General features: G+C 43.8%; 1 protein-coding gene across 1 annotated transcript; it reads right to left on the minus strand.

Annotated features, from left to right (window-relative positions):
• Window positions 1-980: 980 nt before the first annotated feature.
• LOC147731254 (helix-loop-helix protein ngn-1-like) lies at window positions 981-8,766 on the minus strand. The gene is made up of 2 exons (XM_086954172.1): window positions 8,178-8,766; window positions 981-1,018 (listed from the first exon to the last, which is right to left on the minus strand). The coding sequence occupies exons 1-2, from the start codon at window positions 8,764-8,766 to the stop codon at window positions 981-983; spliced, it is 627 nt and encodes a 208-aa protein (XP_086810298.1).
• Between the last annotated feature and the right edge of the window lie 11,918 nt (window positions 8,767-20,684).

Below are 20,684 nucleotides of genomic sequence, written 5' to 3' on the forward strand. Positions count from 1 at the left end.
ACTGACTCACCACATCACTTCTTAAGAAAGATACCTATTTTTAATTTAAAGAGATTCACTCCTTTCCGAAACAAAACAATGAATGGAATGTTTTGAAAGCTATAGAAACTTTGCAAACGACCATATATACATCGCTTCAATACCAAACATTAACAAGACAAGCAAAAGCAATTGGGCGAAACATGTCAAAGAACTGAAAGGTAGTGCCGTTTTAAAAGTCTACATTCTTAGCAATTTAATTATTTTTCGCATCTTCTATTTTACATGCATCCAAATTGTACAGTCCAGTATTTCGTTTACTATTTTCAATGAATGTTTCCCTGTTTGATTAAAGCAGGTTTTCAGGCTAAATGGGCTAAAAGAAATAAGAAATATAAAAAACACATAATGGGTAACGTGTAATCTGGTCATCAAATATAATGTAGGAGCATTTTACATGTAACTTGTCACAAATCTTTAATATAATATTTCTAAAATTCTTTTTTCACATGAAACCGGTATGATTTAGCAACTCGAGAGACTGAATGTATTGACCTCAGAAGACTTAAAGCTCGAATCTGGCTATACACAACATGTACTTGTGACCAAAGGAAAATGTATATTTCCTATTCACACATCACTGCAATAACACTTTCAAAACTCTTTTGTGTAAATTTCGACGCACGTAAAAGAAAAAGTGTTTGCACATTTTCTGAGAGATGGCAGCCATGTATTTTTTTTTACCACAATACATACAAACAAATGCACTGGACCTACTGTCGTAATCCATCCCTGTGAAGATAACATATGCACGTAAAAATACTGAAAAGTATTGAGGAAGCGTAGACCCGCAGAAAGCGTGGGCGCGGCTGGCGCCAAAAACTGTCAACCGACTTTCATGCAGTGGGAAGTTGACAGCCGGCGCGCGCTCTGAAACGGGGCCTTGCAGTTTCTCAACGACCCCTTCTTTGGGAATGGTTCTTCCCGGGTGGGAAACTCCGCTAATTCCACTTCACCCAGGACAGGCGGGCCGTCAGATCTACAGAAATCAGAAACAACAGCAGGCGAGTCAGACAAAGGCACCAAAGTAGACTCAACACCATCGAAACTCAAATTCAGTCAGAGTTTAACAAGTCAGGCGCCTTTCTTCAGCGAGGCTAACTCGTTCCCAGCATACCCTTGCCCTCCCTAATCCCAGCTCCGAGGGGTGTTAACTAAACCTTGCCAGCGCACACTCGAGCAGTTTTCTCGCGGTATTATTGAATATTTATACACAAAATAGCTTGAGAGAGCGAGCAGCTGGAAGCCGAGCTCAAGGGAAATAGTGCTTAACACTGCACAAGCATCTCCACCCCCTGATTCCGTGCTGCAGATGAAATGGGGCATCACAGCAGCCTTGCTGTTTGCAGGGGACGGGTGTAGTTTAGTCAGTGAGATTCGGGGGTTGTGAACCTCAAATTTCCCAACTAAAAAGGCAGCGGGGCTGCACGGTGCAAGGGATGTGGGTTTATAGGGGAATAGGGTGGGAAGTTATTTAATTCCCTCAAATTGTAAAGGGCTCTGATATCCTTCGGGATCAAGTTCGCACTATATAAAACTTTATAAATAAATAAATAAATAAATTGCAGGTAAGAGCAGTGGAGTGGGGGGAGGGAAGAAAGTCGACAGACGACGACAAGGGAAACACTTTTTTTTAGAAAAGAAAACCACTTACCTTACGCTCGCCGCATCGCTGACGATGCGGCAAGTGCAAGGTAAGTGGTTTTGTTTTTTAAAATGTTATTTTCCCTCGTCGTCGTCTGTAGACTTACCCCCTTTCCCCCCGCCTCACAGCTCGTACCTGCACCGGCCGCCACTGGAGATGACAAAGGTCCGGATGGATTGTTTCCATGATGAACAGTGTCACTACTGAATTGCATTAGGTTGGCCTATGTCTAGAGTGGTACAGCGGGCTAACAATGATGGGTTAGATTACAAACCTAAGCTATTACAACTGGTTAGGCTAATTGCTAGCAGTTAACCCATCACCTTTTGGGTGTTTGATTGTCAGTAGTGGGCATGGTAACCTAGAACTGGCACAACTTTACAAGCTTGGTGCTGCCAGTGTTTGTAAAGTTCAAAAAAGGAGAAATTTTGCACCCATTCAAGGAGTACTTCAATGGGTGCAGATGAACTATTTTTTGATATATCAGTCCCAATATTTCTTTACGTTTCTGCTAAAACAAAATGAACAAGTAGAAAAATCTGAAAAAGTGAATGAGATCAAAGAGAACACTCAACCCAGACATAACAGACCTGACTCAGGGTTCCTAGACCCAACTACCAAGCCGAGAAGGCATTGCAGGATTTTGCACCCCAGCTAAAGCTACGCTCATGTCCGTCCCACCTGTGCCTGGCAGTTCTCCCCGGGAACTCATGACTACGGTCATGTACCACACAACGGCATGGAGTCCGAGTGCCTGGGATTACTTATTTTAAATGTATTGTCACTGCAAGCACGCTTCTTCGTCTCTGCTATAAGAAGCCTTGATGGTAGAGTTGCCAATTCAGAGCATGTGGGCAGGGCTCTATGTTTCTGGTCCTCCCCTTTTAGAAATCACTTTTTAAAGTGACTGACGGCACCATTCACTAAGCCTGAGTTACAAATAGAGATCACCAGCAAATGAATAGGGTGAGCCAAGCCAGAGTTGTCCGGGTGTCTGGCTTTGCTCTAACAGTCCATGTGTGGCACAAGACCACATAAACGTTTTGCATACATATAGTGCAATTAACATAAACATATGTTTGACCTCCATTAGAAAATATTGTCCCTTGTCTAACTCCTCTATCTTTCAATCTGCATAGTTGAAGGCCTAACAGCCATGATGAACAACATTGCGAAACACCCAAAACACCTGTTTTCTTCTTTTTATCATATTAAAAATAAAAACGGATAGTGACAGGTACTTGCTGAAACAGAATACTTGATGGTTTAGCACCACAGATGGGTTACAGTAATTCTGACTCAATTAAAATCAAACTCCAGCTTTCTTGAAAAATATTTTCTGTGGTTTATAGGCCTTAAAGAAAAGGTAGTTTCATCATTTATTTTCCTGTGTTTGGTGTACACTATACACAGGGCTACTGCAGTTATGCGAATCTGCGGCCATAGCATTTTCTTCATAATTATGGACTTAGAGTATTTGCTACATATCCATTATCAACTGCATAATTTGCAGATTTTACAAAAAAAAAGTTTCTATCTTAAATGGATCAAGCGTTACTAAAAACGTGGTGATATGTTGACATGCAGTGGAGGCCCTTTTCAAAGGTTGACTGGTCACCTTTCCATTCACTTTGGCTATATTTGAGTATAGAATTGTTATAATTGAGGTGGAACCTTTGCCCAGACAGTGTTACATGTGTGAAAAAAGACTAAAGAAAGAAGTAATTCTGTCACAAAATGGGATGCAATACACTGCGTAATCTGCCTTTTCTTGCCACACAATTAGGTCAATCCTGTCGCAAAATGTGGTCCTCTCTGCCACATAATTTCAGTGGCCTGACTACACATATAGCAGTGATCTTAGTTAAATAGTACTTCACATCATGCCATAATGTGACTGTACATCGCAGTATGCCTCTAAGAATGTGAACACATTGGCCAGGCATATTACCTGAATAGTTGATTGTAGGTCTCCGCTTAACTTTTAAAAGCAGAAGGAACATCATTTTTTATACATTTCTTGACACTGATGTTTTTCTATATGAGTGTGTTGGAACATTTATGGTTTTGCTTGGCAGAAAACGTCTGGAAATGTCCCCTGCATTGCGTAAAAAAACAAAAACACTCCTAGAATGTGGCAGAAATTAGTTCTAATATTTCAAAAGAAGGACTTCTACTGTCGGAGTATGTCTTCAGAAGAAAGACAAGCGAGGACAAGTCTGCCAACGGCAGCACTGGCAGTCTTGCAGCCACTGCTCGCTTCCCCCAGGCCGATCCCAAAAAGTATGCAGGAGCCATCTCTGGGGAAAAAGGCAAGGGGCTTCTGAAGTGGACTATTCTAAATTGGGCTGGCCAGGTTGGGGTGGTGCCATGCTCACAAATACTAACTTACCCTTTTAGAGACTCATTGTGAGAGGCCAGGTACTTCTAACGGACTCCTGTTTATAGGGGGGGTCGGTGAGCCCCTGCCTAGGTTTTCACGTGTCGGGTTCTTGGGCGAGGTCCCAGTCTAATATCAGATTTCTGAAGTGATGTCACAGTCTTGTGTACCTCGAGTGGTGTTAGAGTCTGATATCAGGTACTTGGGTTCATTTCAGTCTGATGCCCGGAGTGACGTGTCAATCGGGTTTCAGGTTCCTGAAGTGATGTCATGGGCGTAGGAACTGTGGGTGACACTGGGGATTTATCCCCCCACCCCCCAGATTTTGGAGGTGGGGAACACATGTGACAAGAGTGAGAGTGACAGGGGGGAAATGACCATGAAGTTTAAAAATAGACAGCATGTGCAGTACCTCTTTAAATTTCATTCATTTTTCAGTGCACTAAAAGCATGGGGGCTGAAAAACAAATGAACTTTACATGGGCTGCTGACTTTATTCCAGCATGTCGCTTTTACCGAATCCATGCTCACAACACCAGTTGCCTGAGCTATTACAGCTTCCATGACACTGGGAATTCTTATCTGATGTGTGCTGGACTTTAGAACTTCACAGGCCATTCAAAGTCCTTTTAAAATTAGAGGAGGCTTTGCTTTTTTTAGTTGATTCTTGTGCCCCCTTCAGTATTGCGCTCTCTGCAGTCCACTTGCATGCTGTCAATTAAAGACTTAGTGGGGACAGATAAACATGGATGAATTAGCATCTCCCCCCATTGACAATACACTGCAGTAGCACCTTCTCACACTCTTAACTACTACAGAGGTTATGCAAGTTTCCTTTAAAATATAAATGAGCTTGCCAGTTGGACTGTATTATTATATTGGCATTTCTATTGTGCTTTCCTAATCCCTGTGAGTCCCAAGGAGCTGTAGCATAATATACATTTTAATGTATTTTTTAAATATTCTTAACACCTTGAAACCATTCATAACATAAGGCAATATTTAAACAGAATCTTTCATGAAAAGGGTTCTATCCTGTCATCAGGTTCTATAAGTGATTTTGTTTAATGGCCCAGTCCTCCATGTCCATCTCCTCTTCTCATTCCAGTTAATTGTTTCATTTATCAAAGTGTATTGTGGGTGCTGTAGGACCTGTTGCACTTTAAAGTCGATGTCGCATTTTCCTTCTGCAGAAGCTGCTTTGAGGAGCATTGGGTGCACTTATAGGTCTTTAAACTGCGTGAAACACTGGGTTTGCACATCTGAAGGAAGGTATTCTTCATCTCATACCAAAATAGCCCAAGCATAGGTCACAAGACACTCAAACACTCCCATCCATACATTAGAATCAGTCAAAATCAACCCATCTCTCACCCTTTTTTCCCTTCAAATTCATGCTTAAGAGCAGTGAAACCACATGGTAGGAGCACAACTCTGATCACCACAAACAACATATATGCAACCTTTGGACGTTAAACCGGTACTAAAGAGGTGAAACCTTTGCCAATACAGTGTTTCGATTTGTAAAAATGGCAATATAATGAAGTAACACCATCATAAAAAGTGACCCATTATGCAGCACAATTTGATTTTTACTGATGCATAATTTAGTCAAAGCTGTCACATCATTTGGTCCTCCCTAATCTGTTTGCAAGCCATTGTTCTGAAAGGAAATGCTCAGTTGGTTTATATAGTGGTGGGCGAGCCAACAAATTATCAGGGCGAGCTGAGTCCGAGCCGAGCCAAAGATCTGGCCTGGCTCTTAAAGTCCGAACACAAGCTGAGCCCTGATAATGTTTGCCATGAAAATCTTACACCAAACATCACCTAATATATGATAAAGTCCTTTCAAAATTCAAAAAAGTGTATTTCTTTAACATGTGGAAGTTTTGACAGTAATTCGTAACATTATTGCACTGCTCTGAGACCTATTTGTAAACAGTAACTTAGAACTATTCCTGTACTGACAGTTGTCATGTGAGTCCTTTATTCTTATAAATAGAGCACCATTATAGTCTTTTGAACGAAACACAATAGGTTTTGTGCAGCTTGTTCTTTGAACTTAAGTATTTGAAGGTGCTTTCAATGCAATAGTGAAGAAAAAGGAAATTGGATAAAATAAAAATATTTGCCTTAGATCAAGCAATTTGGTCAAGCGGGAAAGCCTTGATTAATCCAGGTTTTCTGGTTTCACTTTGTACAAATCCGCTACTAAATTAGTACTTATTTTTACCTCATATGTTACTGTTTTGTATTTACATTTTTGCGCACAAGGGTAGAGTGAGCAAGGCAGGCAGAAGCCACATGAAAGCTCAGTTTGCTATGGGCTTGAGATTTCAATGGAACCCAGATCTGACCCACCCAGGGCCAGGCTTCAGGCTCGAGCCTTCTTGAGCTTTCAGTGGCTCAACCACCTCTAGGTTAATATGATTACTTTAGACATCTGTATGTATAACTGGTTGATACACTAGGGACTGGTGATTTGTGTGTTTATAAACCTATACGGTCGCAGTCTGGGAGTGAAAGCAATATGAATACGTAGGACAATGTAAAAATGTATTGCATGCTGCACACAGTATAAGATAGACTGGCAGAAAATTTGCAGAAAGACTCAAGGGGAAATTTACTAATTTTTCTCACCAGGTTTCAGTCACTAAAAAAGTGATACAAACCCAGGACAAAGTGTTGCGCTGAAATGCACTTTCCAACACACATCCTGATTTGCTTTGGGAAGTTACCTAACATAACGCAAAGTAGAGCTAGGTGCTACTTTGCAGCAAGGGTACATTCCATGGGTGGTACATGAGCATTCCCACTAGAGGTGGGCGAGCCGAAACATTAACAGGGAGAGCCGAACCAAGGGTTTGGCTCGCATCTTAGAGATCTTGCAGGAGCATCAAGTCTCTTCAAAATGCATACATCGAAAAAATGCTTCCAAAAGCGAGAGATTTGTGCCATTGGTCTCCACCTACTGAAGACTTGGTTATGGTCAATTATGTTCCAGAAAAGAATGACTCATGCTGTATGCAACATATATCACGAGGGGTGGAATAATTTGGCATGCAGACCATACCAAATAATATGTGCTCAAAACTGAATGCAAGAAAATATTTGGTTTTTCAAACAAAAGTTCAGGATTTTATTATAACTGCCTTCAGCAAGAAGAATGATTTAGTGCAGTTGCATTTTGAGGTTTCTGAATGTTGCAAAAAATAGTTTGTTTCCTCTTCTTTTTTTCTCTCCCACCCTTGTTTACTTGGTGCACGAACATGCAAGGATCATGGTTTGTTCACATATTTTCTCATTACTTTCTAGAATGTAAGTAATGATAAAATGGGATTACAGACTGTTAGGACGTGCCCTCCTTTTATGTTATTTTACTTCAGAATTATGCGAATGTATACATTTATAGAAGCCTGGGGCTCTCGGACTTTTTATAGGGCCAATGAAAGTACCCAAAGCTGTCCTATCCCCACCCCCCCTTCCGAAATGTAGTGTTTCCAACACCCCTGAGTTATGTAAATGTGTAATGTCAGGTTCCTGGGGTAATATAACAGTCTAATGTCAGGTGCATAAAGTTATGTCTCCGTCTGGTGCGAGGCTCCTGGAAACACGTCACAGCCCGGCGTCGGGTGCCTCGTTCTGATATCTGTTATAATATTGGAGGGATTGTAATCTTGTCCGATTGGTTTACGTGTGAACGGACATATCTTGTCCAATTGGTGGCATTGCTCCCTTGACTGTGATTGGTTGCATGCCATAGCTTACATGCATGTCACAGCACAATGTCTGACGTGACGTTCGTGCATTGACGTCACCGTCTGATATTCGTATCTGTAAGACCTATCCCAGTATCATCTCTATTCTACCTCTAGTACTGAGGATGTGACATGGCTTCAACAATCATTCGTGAGTCAGGGCCTCAGTAAAGTATGAGTACCTTTAATTAGGGCACCTGACAATATGACACTTTTTAACATCTCTAACTATGCCTGAAGAAAACGCAATTAACCAAAGTAGTAAAAAAAAAACAGCATAAAAATAACTCTGACGGAGACAGAAAGAAGCGCTGAGAGGGCCCAGCCTTCCTTAGGTCAGACGCCCCACCCTTACCGCTGGTGTGCCAGGCCGCCTTCTTCCCGCCTCGGTGGCCCGCCTTCAGACACTCGTCCACGTATGCCTGAGGGTGTTGTCCCGACAACAGGATGTCGCTGAGGAGGGCGATGTAGGCGATGGCCAGGCGCAGGGTGTCGATCTTGGACAGGTGCTTCTCGTAGGGGAAGGTGGGCACGTGGCCGCGCAGCGCCTCGAAGGCGGAGTTGATGGACAGCATCCTCCGGCGCTCGCGCACGTTGGCTGCGTGTCTCTGGACCTTGTAGGGCGGGTGCGCTGAGGTGGGCCTGCTGGGACGCCCCCGGTGGAGTCCCTGCTCTTCCAACAGCTCCTCCAGGGAGCTGTCCATGTCAGTGCCCGCCTCCAGCGGGAGCATGTGGGCGTCCATGTCGGTGAGGGGCAGCTGGGCATCGGCGAAGATGGCCTGGCAGGGAAAGGAAGGCCATGGCGAGAGCTGTTCAGCCAGTGAAGGGCAGTCGAGCAGGAAGCTCTCGAGCTGGGGCTGGGCCTTGAAGCCGCTGCTGCCTTGATCCCAGTACAGGCAATCGAGACCAGACTCCTGCTCGAAGTCGAGGTACATTCCATCCATCATTTACTCCAATACAGCTCAGTGGCTCAAGTGGAGGGCCCTCCAGCCGCCGTCATATATGCCCACCACCACAGCCTCTGGGGGCCTAGCAGGCAGACAAGAAGCCCTAAGGTGGTGGATAAGGGCTGAGGGTGGCTGCTGAGGGAAAGGGTATCCAGGCTCACTAAAACAATGAGGTTAGTGTTTCTTCTAGTTCAGTGCAGGTGGTCAAGGTGAGTAACTGCGTGTAGCTGGCCAAGGTCAGTTGTTTTCAGGCGCACTGTAGCCAGGCGAGGCGAGTACGTTTCAGGCTGAGCGGAGTTGGCCTGGGCTACAGGCTCTGCATGGCTGGCTGAGGTCAGTAGCCATTGGGTTGACCGTAGGTGTCCGAGGTCTGTAGGCTTCAGAGTAGTCGTAGCTGGCCAGTTTCAGTGGTCTGCAGGTACCGCTTAGCGTAGCTGGCCAGTGTCAGTGTTCTGCAGGTGCCGTTTAGCGTAGCTGGCCAGTGTCAGTGGTCTGCAGGTACCGCTTAGCGTAGCTGGCCGGCGTCAGTGGTCTGCAGGTACCGCTTAGCGTTGCTGGCCAGTTTCAGTGGTCTGCAGGTACCGCTTAGCGTAGCTGGCCAGTGTCAGTGGTCTGCAGGTGCCGTTTAGCGTAGCTGGCCGGTGTCAGTGGTCTGCAGGTGCCGTTTAGCGTAGCTGGCCGGCGTCAGTGGTCTGCAGGTACCGCTTAGCGTAGCTGGCCGGCGTCAGTGGTCTGCATGTACCGCTTAGCGTAGCTGGCCGGTGTCAGTGGTCTGCAGGTACCGCTTAGCGTAGCTGGCCGATGTCAGTGGTCTGCATTTACGCTTAGCGTAGCTGGCCAGTGTCAATGGTCTGCAGGTACCGCTTAGCGTAGCTGGCCGGTGTCCGTGGTCTGCAGGTAGTAGAGGTAGTTGTCAACAGGTGCAGAATGGCTGGTAGAGGTGAGTTGGCTTCAGGCTGGGGGTAACTGGCCAAGCGTAGTAGCCCAGAGGCTCAGTGTAGCTGGCCCAGGTCTCCAGGCTGAGTGTCCAGTGGAGGTCAGTGTCGTGCAGGCGCAGCGGAGCTTGTTGAGGTGTGCCTGCTTCAAGTTGAGGTTAGCTTGCCGGGGTCAGGGGACTTCAGGGGGAGCCTCTCTGTTCAAAGTCTCTGAGCTTCAGAATGAACACAGCTGAGGTGGTGGACTGCCGGCTGAGCGTAGTAAACCAGGTAAGGTGGAGGTGGGCAACAGGCTGAGAGTGGCAGTTGGAGACCACGGGCCTTGAAGATGCGTTCAGCTAGCCGAGTTCGGCTGGGCCTGCACCCACGCGACTGGCACGCACTGGCACGTCACCGCTTTAAATACCACCAGGGCCTCTTTGAGCACACTTCTGGCGACGCTTCCCAATCCAAGCTAATTAGAACATGTGTTTCTTGGCGAAGTTTCCTTTCAGTTCTTGCCCACTTGAGGGGCGCCAGTGAATGGCACGAGAGGGGGTCTTTTGCGGCATGGAGTTTGCCCTTGAAGTTGTTACGCAGCTTCAATGCCCCCCTGCCGAATATTTACAGAGGGGATTAATTGGAGTTGCCGGGGAGGGCCAGGGGAGAGGGGCCCTGCCATTGTGAGCCATCTTGGGAACATATCGCGCCTCTTCTCCCACTGGCACGAGGCGCAGTTCAATTCTTTGCCTGTCACACGCACATGATATCGATAGAGCGGGCTTGGCTTCCCGAGACCCAGTGAAGGCCGTTGAGGGGGCACTTAGAATACATTTAATCAAGTAATCCCTTGGAGTTTGTTCACTTTTGTCATTAGGAGCAGTATTGTCACACACAGCACAACACACAACAGCAGTGGCTATGAGCAAAGTACCAAAGGAAACAGAAATATCCAGTTGCACGTGGAATGAAACACAATGCACATTTGTTCACAAGTATCACTTTGATATCATTCCCCCTTGTGTGCATGCTTCAGCCATCCCCTGGGCGGGGGGAGTTACAGATTAGAATCCTGCAGGTGTGTTGCTCCTGGCCTCTGTGCCCATTCGCCGTTATTGTACAGTATACATATTTACTTACGAACACCTTTAACCTTTCCATAAGAAACCTTTTACTATAGTATCAGTAAATGGCACACAGCACAGGGGATGGTAGGATGGGAAACATTAATCCAGAGAATACAGGAGTAAGGCGAGCACAGACTCACAACTCAAAATACGCCCTCCAACTCAGTGAATGATAGTCCGTCAAATACTTGCTTTTATGCAAAAGGAGTATTTCTCTACTAACACAAAGTACCTTACAATAAATTGCAAATAATATACACCGTCTTCTTAAGGCAGACCGGCAGACGTTACCTGGGTCTGATTTGCAGTTCTACTTCCCCACTTATGAATCATGGTTATTCCCCATTCACGGGTGGTGATATCCAAACTAGGCCCTGTTGTGAGTTCAAGTCTCTGAAGCTCGACGAGGGCTTATTGCAAATGTCCACTTGTCGGCAGTTGGAGCAAGTTCCCCCAGCGTAGGGTGACCAGAATTTTAAAGCCAAAAACCGGGACATTTCACAAAAATAAAAGAAGGACTATAATTTTACTTCAAGCTATGAGAGAGCTCCCCAGCAGAGAATTACAGAACTGGCAGTAAGAACATACATAAAATGAAATGTTTAAACCGAGTAGCTTGCCTGTTAATTAAATTGCTTTCTTGAAACAACTGCTAACTATCCCTGCTTTGTAAAACATAAAAACCACCTCCCACCGTTTTCAGTCGACCCTCTTTAAAAATCAGAACATGAGCTACATTTCTTGAAATTTGCTGGGACAGCTGGTAAAAACTGGGACCGTTCTGGCCAAACGGGGACGCCTGGTCCCCCTACCCCAGGGCCCAGCGTCCTCGGTGATCAGTCTTAGCCTCATTCTCTGTGATGGCGGTCCAGAGTCTCTGGACACGTGTTCCCTGCCCAGTGGTGAGCAGAACGCTTGAATCTGCAGATGTTCACTGCGCCGCTCCATTATGGCGGTAAGTTTTCTTGTTCATCCAGGGGCAGGTCTTAGGTATTCCTGGGCTCCAGCAGGTGACAATTGGTTACAACTCCGCAAATCATAACCCTCTAGGCAATGACAACTGCATACTGTCCTAGGGCAACTGCCCTCTTCCGGAACTTTGGCCCTCTTCTAGGACTATGGTCCCCTCCTGAAATGCAGGGGTTTTTCACAGAGCACATAGTGTGACAGCCCCATGTTTTCTCCGCAATCCTGTCCTGGCATACAGGAATCGATTAGCAGCATTGATATGGTGGCGGCCTTCTTCAGGTCTCAGCACTACCATGGCCAACTTCCCTTCCATCGTGGCAGTATGGAGCAAGAGGGTTGACCCTTCCTCTAAACAGTGGCCCCCTCCTGGCATTGGTAGGTGGGTTGCACAACTCACACGGCCTAGCAGTCCAATCGTGTGCAGTGGTCGAGTCCTCTCTATGGCCCCCACCTGGCATATGAAGGCCAGCCATTGCACATGGGCAGACAACCTGATCAGCACACTGTTCTCGACAGGCTAAAATCTCTAACTCCTCTCTCTCGAATGTACTGTACCCTCACACATGCACCCATACATCACAGTCCTATACAGCATTGAGATATTCAGTGTAAGCATGGATCAACAGCATTAATTAGCATAAGCCCTGGAGACAAGTGTAAATGTGCATTTTGAAAGTTATATGGTGCACTGGTTTACAAATCACTAAAGTATGTGGTGGAAGAAGTAGTCCATCTTATACAAGATAAAGGCTGAGTGCACCTGATGTGGGTTGCAGGGTTGTATGATGGAACTACACATGCCATTACAAGGCATGCCTTTACAACATGTCCTTAACAATGCATATGACTTTACATCGCATGTCTTTAACACGTCAAATGTTACCATGCATGCCGTTACAACAAAATGTAAGTATTTTGCAGGTAAGTATAAAACCTTTATATATATATATATGTGTGTGTATATATATATTACCTACTGGCGGTCGCCAGTAGGTAGTTATAGTTAGGATTTTTTTCAATGTTAAATCTGAAAATTCTATTTGGAATAACTTTGGCGCCGGTTGACGAATCTGCCTGAAAATTTCCTCAAAATGGCCTCGCGGCGTTCCGGTCCTTCCCTGAAAGTTTGGGGGGGATTCGTCAAGCGGGGGCCGAGATAAAAGGGGGGTCCCAAAACGCGTTTTCCCCATGTTAATTTCCATAGGGCGGTCGATTTCACTTTTAGCCCGAACGGCTGAATGGATTTCCACCAAACTTGGCAAAATTGTAGGGACTGGTAGCCCGATGTGCCTTTGCTATGTCTCAAGATATGTGCTCCAGTGGATTTTGAGTAATTAAGGTTCAAAAAAATATATATATCTATAGCCGCGCTCCGGTACGCGCACCGGTACGCGCACCGGGCGCTTACCGCGACTTGCGCGCAGAAAGCTGATTGGCTCTGGGATGTCTGTAAACATTCTAAACAGTCCGGAGCGGCCGCCATCTTGTGTCTCGGTAGGATCGAGACACGAGAGGTGGCCAAAACAAAGAGGGAAATGACCATAAGGGGGCAGAGTAGACCCCCCTTGACCCCCTAGGTTTGATGTGGGGGCCATGAAAGGGCCCCGCGGAGCAAAAAAAAAATTTAAAAAAATTTTGATTTTCGCGGGGTGAGCGCCCGGTACGCGCACCGGTACGCGCACCGGTAAGCGTACCGGGGAGTGTACCATGGGGAAAAAGAATGACAGTTTTAAAAGTAGCTGTTTAAAAAAAAAAATGTTTTGTTGTTTTTTTTTATACATACACATACATATATATATAAATGCATATGCATATATATATATGCATATATGCGTATATGTGTGCGTGTAGAGAGAGGTAGAGAGGTAGAGAGGTAGAGAGGTAGCGGTAGAGAGGTAGAGATTAGTAGAGAGAGAAGAAGAGAGAGGTAGAGAGGTAGAGAGTAGAGAGTGAGTAATAGAGAGTAGAGAGTGAGTAGTAGAGAGTAGTAGAGAGCAGTAGAGAGAGTAGCAGAGAGTGAGTAGTAGAGAGTAGTAGAGTGAGTAGTAGAGAGTAGTAGAGAGTGAGTAGTAGAGAGTGAGTAGTAGACAGTAGTAGAGAGTAAGTAGTAGAGTGAGTAGTAGAGAGCAGTAGAAAGTGAGTAGTAGAGAGTAGTAAAGAGTGAGTAGTAGAGAGTGAGTAGTAGAGAGTGAGTAGTAGAGAGTAGTAGAGAATGAGTAGCAGAGAGAATAGTAGTGAGTAGTAGAGAGTGAGTAGTAGAGTGAGTAGTAGAGACTAGTAGAGAGAGAGTAGTAGAGAGTGAGTAGTAGACAGTAGTAGAGAGTGAGAAGTAGAGAGTGAGTAGTAGAGAGTAGTAGTGAGTAGTAAAGAGTGAGTAGTAGAGAGAGTAGTAGAGAGTGAGTAGTAGAGAGTAGTAGATAGTGAGTAGTAGGGAGTAGTGAGTAGCGAGTAGTAGGGAGTGAGTAGTAGAGAGAGAGTAGTAGAGTAGTAGAGAATGAGTAGTAGACAGTGAGTATTTGAGAGTAGTGGAGTAGGAGAGAGTAAGTAGTAGAGAGTAGTGGAGAATATTCCAAAGTTTGGCACAGCACCACTTTCACAATGAGTCCAATCAAATCATATCACTTAGAGTCCTTATTGAAGCGCTGAATCTTGGTGTATATTCAAATGCTTTTATTTTCCTTAAGTTTATGTACCACAGCCAGCCGAAAGGTTTCGTTCTGTACAACAGAACTTCTTCAGGGCGTTCTTATTTCCTTCAAGTTATGTCGGTATCCAGTTGTCATATAACTAGATATTTCTTCCAAATGTTAGACGAGACATAAGTAAATTCTTATTCAAAGTGACTAGGTATCAATTTTACCCACACAATTCGGGCAGACTTGAGTAATTTATAGCATCCTCAAAGTCAGTCTTTCAAAAATTCCAAAGTATAGGACATGATAATCCAAATCCAAATGTTTCTCAAGAAAAGTAATTTACAATCGTTCGGAATATCGGTGTTTGGGCAGATATGATCCAGGGACCCCCAGTATGCAAGGGGAATTAGTCCCCCCTCTACAAACGCGCCAGTGGCCTGCATTGCAGAGAGGTGTAACAAGGGTGTGGCCTCATTACGCTTCTCTGCAATGCAGCTCCCTCGCGCATACTGGAGGCTCCTGGTGGACCAGTTGACCCCAGGGACCCCCAGTATGCAAGGGGAATTAGTTCCCCCTCTGCAAACGCGGCAGTGGGCTGCGTTGCAGAGAGGTGTAACAAGGGGCATAGTCTCATTACACCTCTGCAATGCAGCCCCTGGCGCATATTGGAGGTTCCAGGTGGGCTAATTGGCCCCCAGGGGCCCCCAGTATGCAAGGGGAATTAGTTCCCCCTCTTCAAACATGCACGGGGGCTGCGTTGCAGAGAGGTGTAAAAAGGGTTGTGGCTTCATTACACCTCTCTGCAATGCAGTCCCCTGGCGCATACTGGAGATTCCTGGTGGGCTTTCAGGTCTTATATAGTTAGGAATTAGCATTAAAAAAACCTTTGAAATTCACTGAAAAAACCATAGGTTTCACACCAGTTATAGTTAGGAATTAGCATTTAAAAAACCTTTGAAATTCACTGAAAAAACCATAGGTTTCACACCAGTTATAGTTAGGAATTAGCATTTAAAAAACCTATTAAATTCACTGACAAAACCATAGATTTCACACCATTTATAGTTAGCTGGAAATTTTACTGACATAAAACCATTGAAATTCCCACGTTATAGTTAGTTGGACTCACTATAACTTGCGCGCCTGTAATGCACTGCTGATGACGTCACATATTACATCACTCATGACATGGTCAGTGACATCACTCATGACATCACTGATGACACCATCCTTGTGACAGAGTGACAGACCTAATTTCAGTGTAATGTAACGCTTGAAACACATATTCAAAAATAGAAACAAACATTTTCAAAAAAATGGAGATACCCAAACCAGTAACAACAACCAATTCAGTAATTCCACCATCTATATACACATCCACTCATTCACCAACAGTTCTATATAGTCACTCATATATATACTCACTCATCATATGTAGTGATACACCTATACATCCTGTTACACATCAGCAGTCATCCAAAAGTTACTCACACACATACTCACACATGCAAATAAACTATTGAACATCCATTTATTTGCATATACATTTATACACACACTACCACCTTACTTCTAAGGAAACTTACCCATACTTAATCTCTTAAACAATCACTTATAGAAACACATACTTATTTAAACAGGAACTCCTACAATCTCTCACTATATATACTATACTCACTTATATACATCAATACTCACATATACTAGATTAAAACATATGTCGTTACTAATGAAGACACTAGTGAGACAGTCATTCACTCACTAACACACACATATACACACTCATCCACCCATACAGTCCTGCACATATGCTGTCTTCAAAACACATACAAACAGTGAGTCAGTCACCAACCCCTGCAGTCACTTATACACAAAGAGAAACACTGATACAAACATTTAAATATTTAAACAATAATCGCTAATATATGTATTCACTAAGATACACGTAATAAGCCAGTTACCCAACCAATTTTTTTTTAAAAAAACATCCATTTACACACTTATTTAAACATTTATTCTTCCATCGACCTTTACAAATACATATATAAAACAAATTTATTTTTCAGAAAGACACACATTCATTGGATGGTGTCATCAGTGATGTCATGAGTGATGTCACTGACCATGTCATGAGTGATGTAATATGTGACGTCATCAGCAGTGCATTACAGGCGCGCAAGTTATAGTGAGTCCAACTAACTATAACGTGGGAATTTCAATGGTTTTATGTCAGTAAAATTTCCAGCTAACTATAAATGGTGTGAAATCTATGGTTTTGTCAGTGAATTTAATAGGTTTTTTAAATGCTAATTCCTAACTATAACTGGTGTGAAACCTATGGTTTTTTCAGTGAATATATATATATATATATATATATACCTCAAAACCATGAGTCACATGCGCTCAGGATGGAAGAATCAAAGACTATTTAATGAAGGTGCTCCAGCCCCTGCAAAGCGTTTCGGCCTCGCAGCCTTGATCACTCATGGGGGGAAGTGATACAAACAACATTTATACACAAGTGGGTCCAGTGATTGATTTCAGACATGTAAACATAAACAAAAGACTAGCATGAGAATCAATTGCATGCAGAAAGTAAAGGTTTCAGCCATCTTGGAGTGTGACCAAGAGTCAAAAATGCCATTCGCAAGGTGCATGGCCAAAACAAACAGGGTGCAGTGTAAAACAAATATTTAGTCATATTGAGTTACATGAGTCTGGTACATGTTAATATAATTGTATACAATGTTAAAGCAGTACGTTGCAGTTGTGTATACGTACCATTGTGTACTGAGGTAATAACTTGCAAGAAAAATTAGTAACAAGTCCAAACTTTCTGATTGGCTCATAACGCAACATAAGTAAGACAATAGTGCTGGCCATGACTTGAAATGAAGTTATAAATTCTAGATAATGTGCTCGAGATTCAGCCTAAAAAATCATGATCACCTTGAGCCGAAATGCATTAATGCTCCCAATAAAATTTGGGTATAGCGATGCCCTGGAATGCTCATTTCTCTTTGGTGTCCCATAGTGTCCTGTTACAGTGAGCGGGGAACTGCACCTGTGATGGAGCACCTGCACTAGTGGTGGAAGGGACTCTGTGTCGGTGGTCTACCAGCAAGAAAAAAAAAAATATGTAATTAAATTATATACATACATACACACATATATATGGATATTTATATGTGTATAGATCTATATATACATATATTAATTTATCAACCCCAACACTTGAACCCTACCCACCCTAAATCCTTAAAAACACCCTCGCCACCGGAATACCCCCACACAACCTAAACCCCAAAAATACCCTTGCTACTCGAATAATCGTACCCACCCTAAATCCTTAAAACACCCTTGCCACCCAAATACCCCCACCCACCCTAAACCCTAAAAATACCTTTGCTACTCGAATACTCCTACCCACCCTAATCCCAAAAAATACCCTTGCCATCCAAATACCCCTACCCACCCTAAACCCACCCTCACTACTCCAATACCCTGACCCACCCTAAACCCTAAAAAAGCCATTGCCGCCCAAATACTCTTACCCACCCTTTACCCTAGAAATACCCTTACCACTCAAATACCCTCAACCACTCTAACTCCTCAAAATACAGTTGCTACCTTAATACCCCTAAATACCCCTATCCATCCTAAACCCTAAAAATACCCTTGGTGCCTAAATACCACATACCCACCTTAAACCCTAAAAATACCCTTACCACTCAAATAACCTCAACAACTCTAACTCCCAAAAATACAGTTGCCACCAAAATACCCCTACTCATCCTAAACCCTAAAATAACCTTGGTGCCTAAATACCCCATACCCCCTAAACCCTAAACATAACCTTACTACTCAAATACCCTGACCCACCATAAACCCTAAAACTGCCCTTGCCACCCAAATACCCTTACCAACCTAAATCCTAAAAATACCCTTTCCACTCAAATACCCTTACCCACCCTAAACCCTATAAATACACTTGCCACTCAAACACACCTAAACCCTAAAAATACCCTTGCCACCCAAACACCCCTACCCACCAAAAATCCTAAAAATGCCCTTTCCACCCAAATTCCCCCATCCATGCTAAACCCTAAAAATACCCTTGCCACCCAAATACCCTTACCCACCATAAATGCTAAAAATGCCCTTGCCACCCAAATACCCTCACCCATCCTAAAGATATCCCTGCCACCCAAATACCCCTACACACCCTAAACAAACCCTTGCTACCCAAACAACTAATCCCGAAAAATCCCTTGACTAATCCCATAATGTTCGAGTTTGCACTTTACGGACAAATACAAGGTACTGCCATGGGGACCTGCTTTGCCTCAAGCTACGCCAATCTTTTGGTGGGCAGGTGGGAGGAGCAAGTCCTCTGGAGAGGTGATCTCAGTGAATGGACAAATCAGATAAGTGTGTGGCTATGATACATCAATGATATTTTTTTGTCTGGGAGAGAAATGAGAGGGACCTACTAATCCTTCTTGACAAATTAAATGACAACAGAGTCAACTTGAGACCCTATAGCGAACTATTGAGGGCCAAGAGAAATAGCAGCACAGTCAGTCGATATAAAAAAAACAAAGAAGATATGATTAGTTGACTTAAAGCAAGGAAGGATCCTAGAAAGGCTCTACTCAAAGCCATCGAAAAGGCAGATCAAACAAGCATTTGCAATGCAATAGGTCTCGGATTAGGAAAGTTTGAGCTATTGGTCTTGTAAGTGATAATTTTTTTATTTATGTGTTGTTTTTGAAAATAGCTAAATTAATAGCTTTGTCAATTACAATGCCAATAGTTATAACTTTGGCAAATGTGACACCTATAGCATTTGTAATGCAACATGTTTTGTATTTACGTGACTTAGTTGTATTGATATTACAAATAACACTGGCTTTTAATTTTTTTAAATAATTAATACTTAAATAAAAGTGATTGTAATTTATAATGGCAATAGCTTAAACTTTTGTAAATAACTTTTGTGAAGATTATGTTCAGTGTATTTTATTGTGACGAAAATCCAAGAACAGAAGTGAAATATTAACATATTTTTGTGACATTTGTAATAAAGCTTGAAACATTGAGAGAACATATTTGAACCAGTGATGCTGTAGTGGTGCTGAGTGATGCTGTGGTTGCGCTGAGTGATGCTGTGGTTGCGCTGAGTGATGCTGGGGTTGCGTTGAGTGATGCTGTGGTGGTGGTGAGTGGTGCTGTGGTGGTGGTGAGTGGTGCTGTGGTGGTGCTGAGTGATGCTGTGGTGGTGCTGAGTGATGCTGTGGTGGTGCTGAGTAATGCTGTGGTGGTGCTGAGTGGTGCTGTGGTGGTGCTGAGTGGTGCTGTGGTGGTACTGAGTGGTGCTGAGTGGTGCTGTGGTGCTGCTGAGCGATAATGTGGTGGTGCTGAGTGATAATGTGGTGTTGCTGAGTGATAATGTGGTGGTGCTGAGTGGTGCTGCGGTGGTGCTGAATGATGCTGTGGTGGTGCAGAGTGATAATGTGGTGGTGCTGAGTGATAATGTGGTGGTGCCTAGTGGTGCTGCTGAGTGATGTTGTGGTGGTGCTGAGTGGTGCTGTGGTGGTGCTGGGTGGTGCTGGGGTGGTGCTGAATGATAATGTGGTGGTGCTGAGTTATAATGTGGTGGTGCTGAGTGATAATGTGGTGGTGCTGAGTGATGCTGGGGTAGCGCTGAGTGATGATGTGGTGATGCAGAGGGCAGAAAGGCACAAACTAGTCCCAAAGTAATGATGCTTTATATGTAGCCAAATGGGACTACAGACCTCGTTTTTTAGCTAGATACAGGATCAATGAAAACACAATGTGACTTTCTCTAATATCCCAAATATGTTACACTATATCATTTGATGGAATAGGACTAGCTAGAGCGGTAAAAGCTGACTAAATTGCTGGTTTCAGTGGTATGCTAGTCAGTATTAAGTGAGGGGGTATAAACGATAACTAGAGATAGTTTTTTTTATTATCATGGATTATAGACTCACTTTTAATTTAGAGACACAGTCTCACTTCGGTGTGGTGCGGCTTTAGATGTCGCATTGTGGTTTAAATGAAGATGCTGGTCTATGGGGTAAAAGCAAGAGCGTGTAATCAAAAGGAGTCCTGGGATAGAGCAGTGAGGGTGACATTAGAGTTACCTAAGTTCAGCAGTTGTGACTAAGCAGTGGAGGTCACGATGGAACAGCAGAGAAAATTCTCCCATTGACCAATGAGACAGTAGAAAGGCTACGGTAGAA

This window comes from Lissotriton vulgaris, chromosome 2_1, assembly GCF_964263255.1.
Source record: "Lissotriton vulgaris chromosome 2_1, aLisVul1.2, whole genome shotgun sequence".
Lineage (NCBI taxonomy): Eukaryota > Metazoa > Chordata > Amphibia > Caudata > Salamandridae > Lissotriton > Lissotriton vulgaris.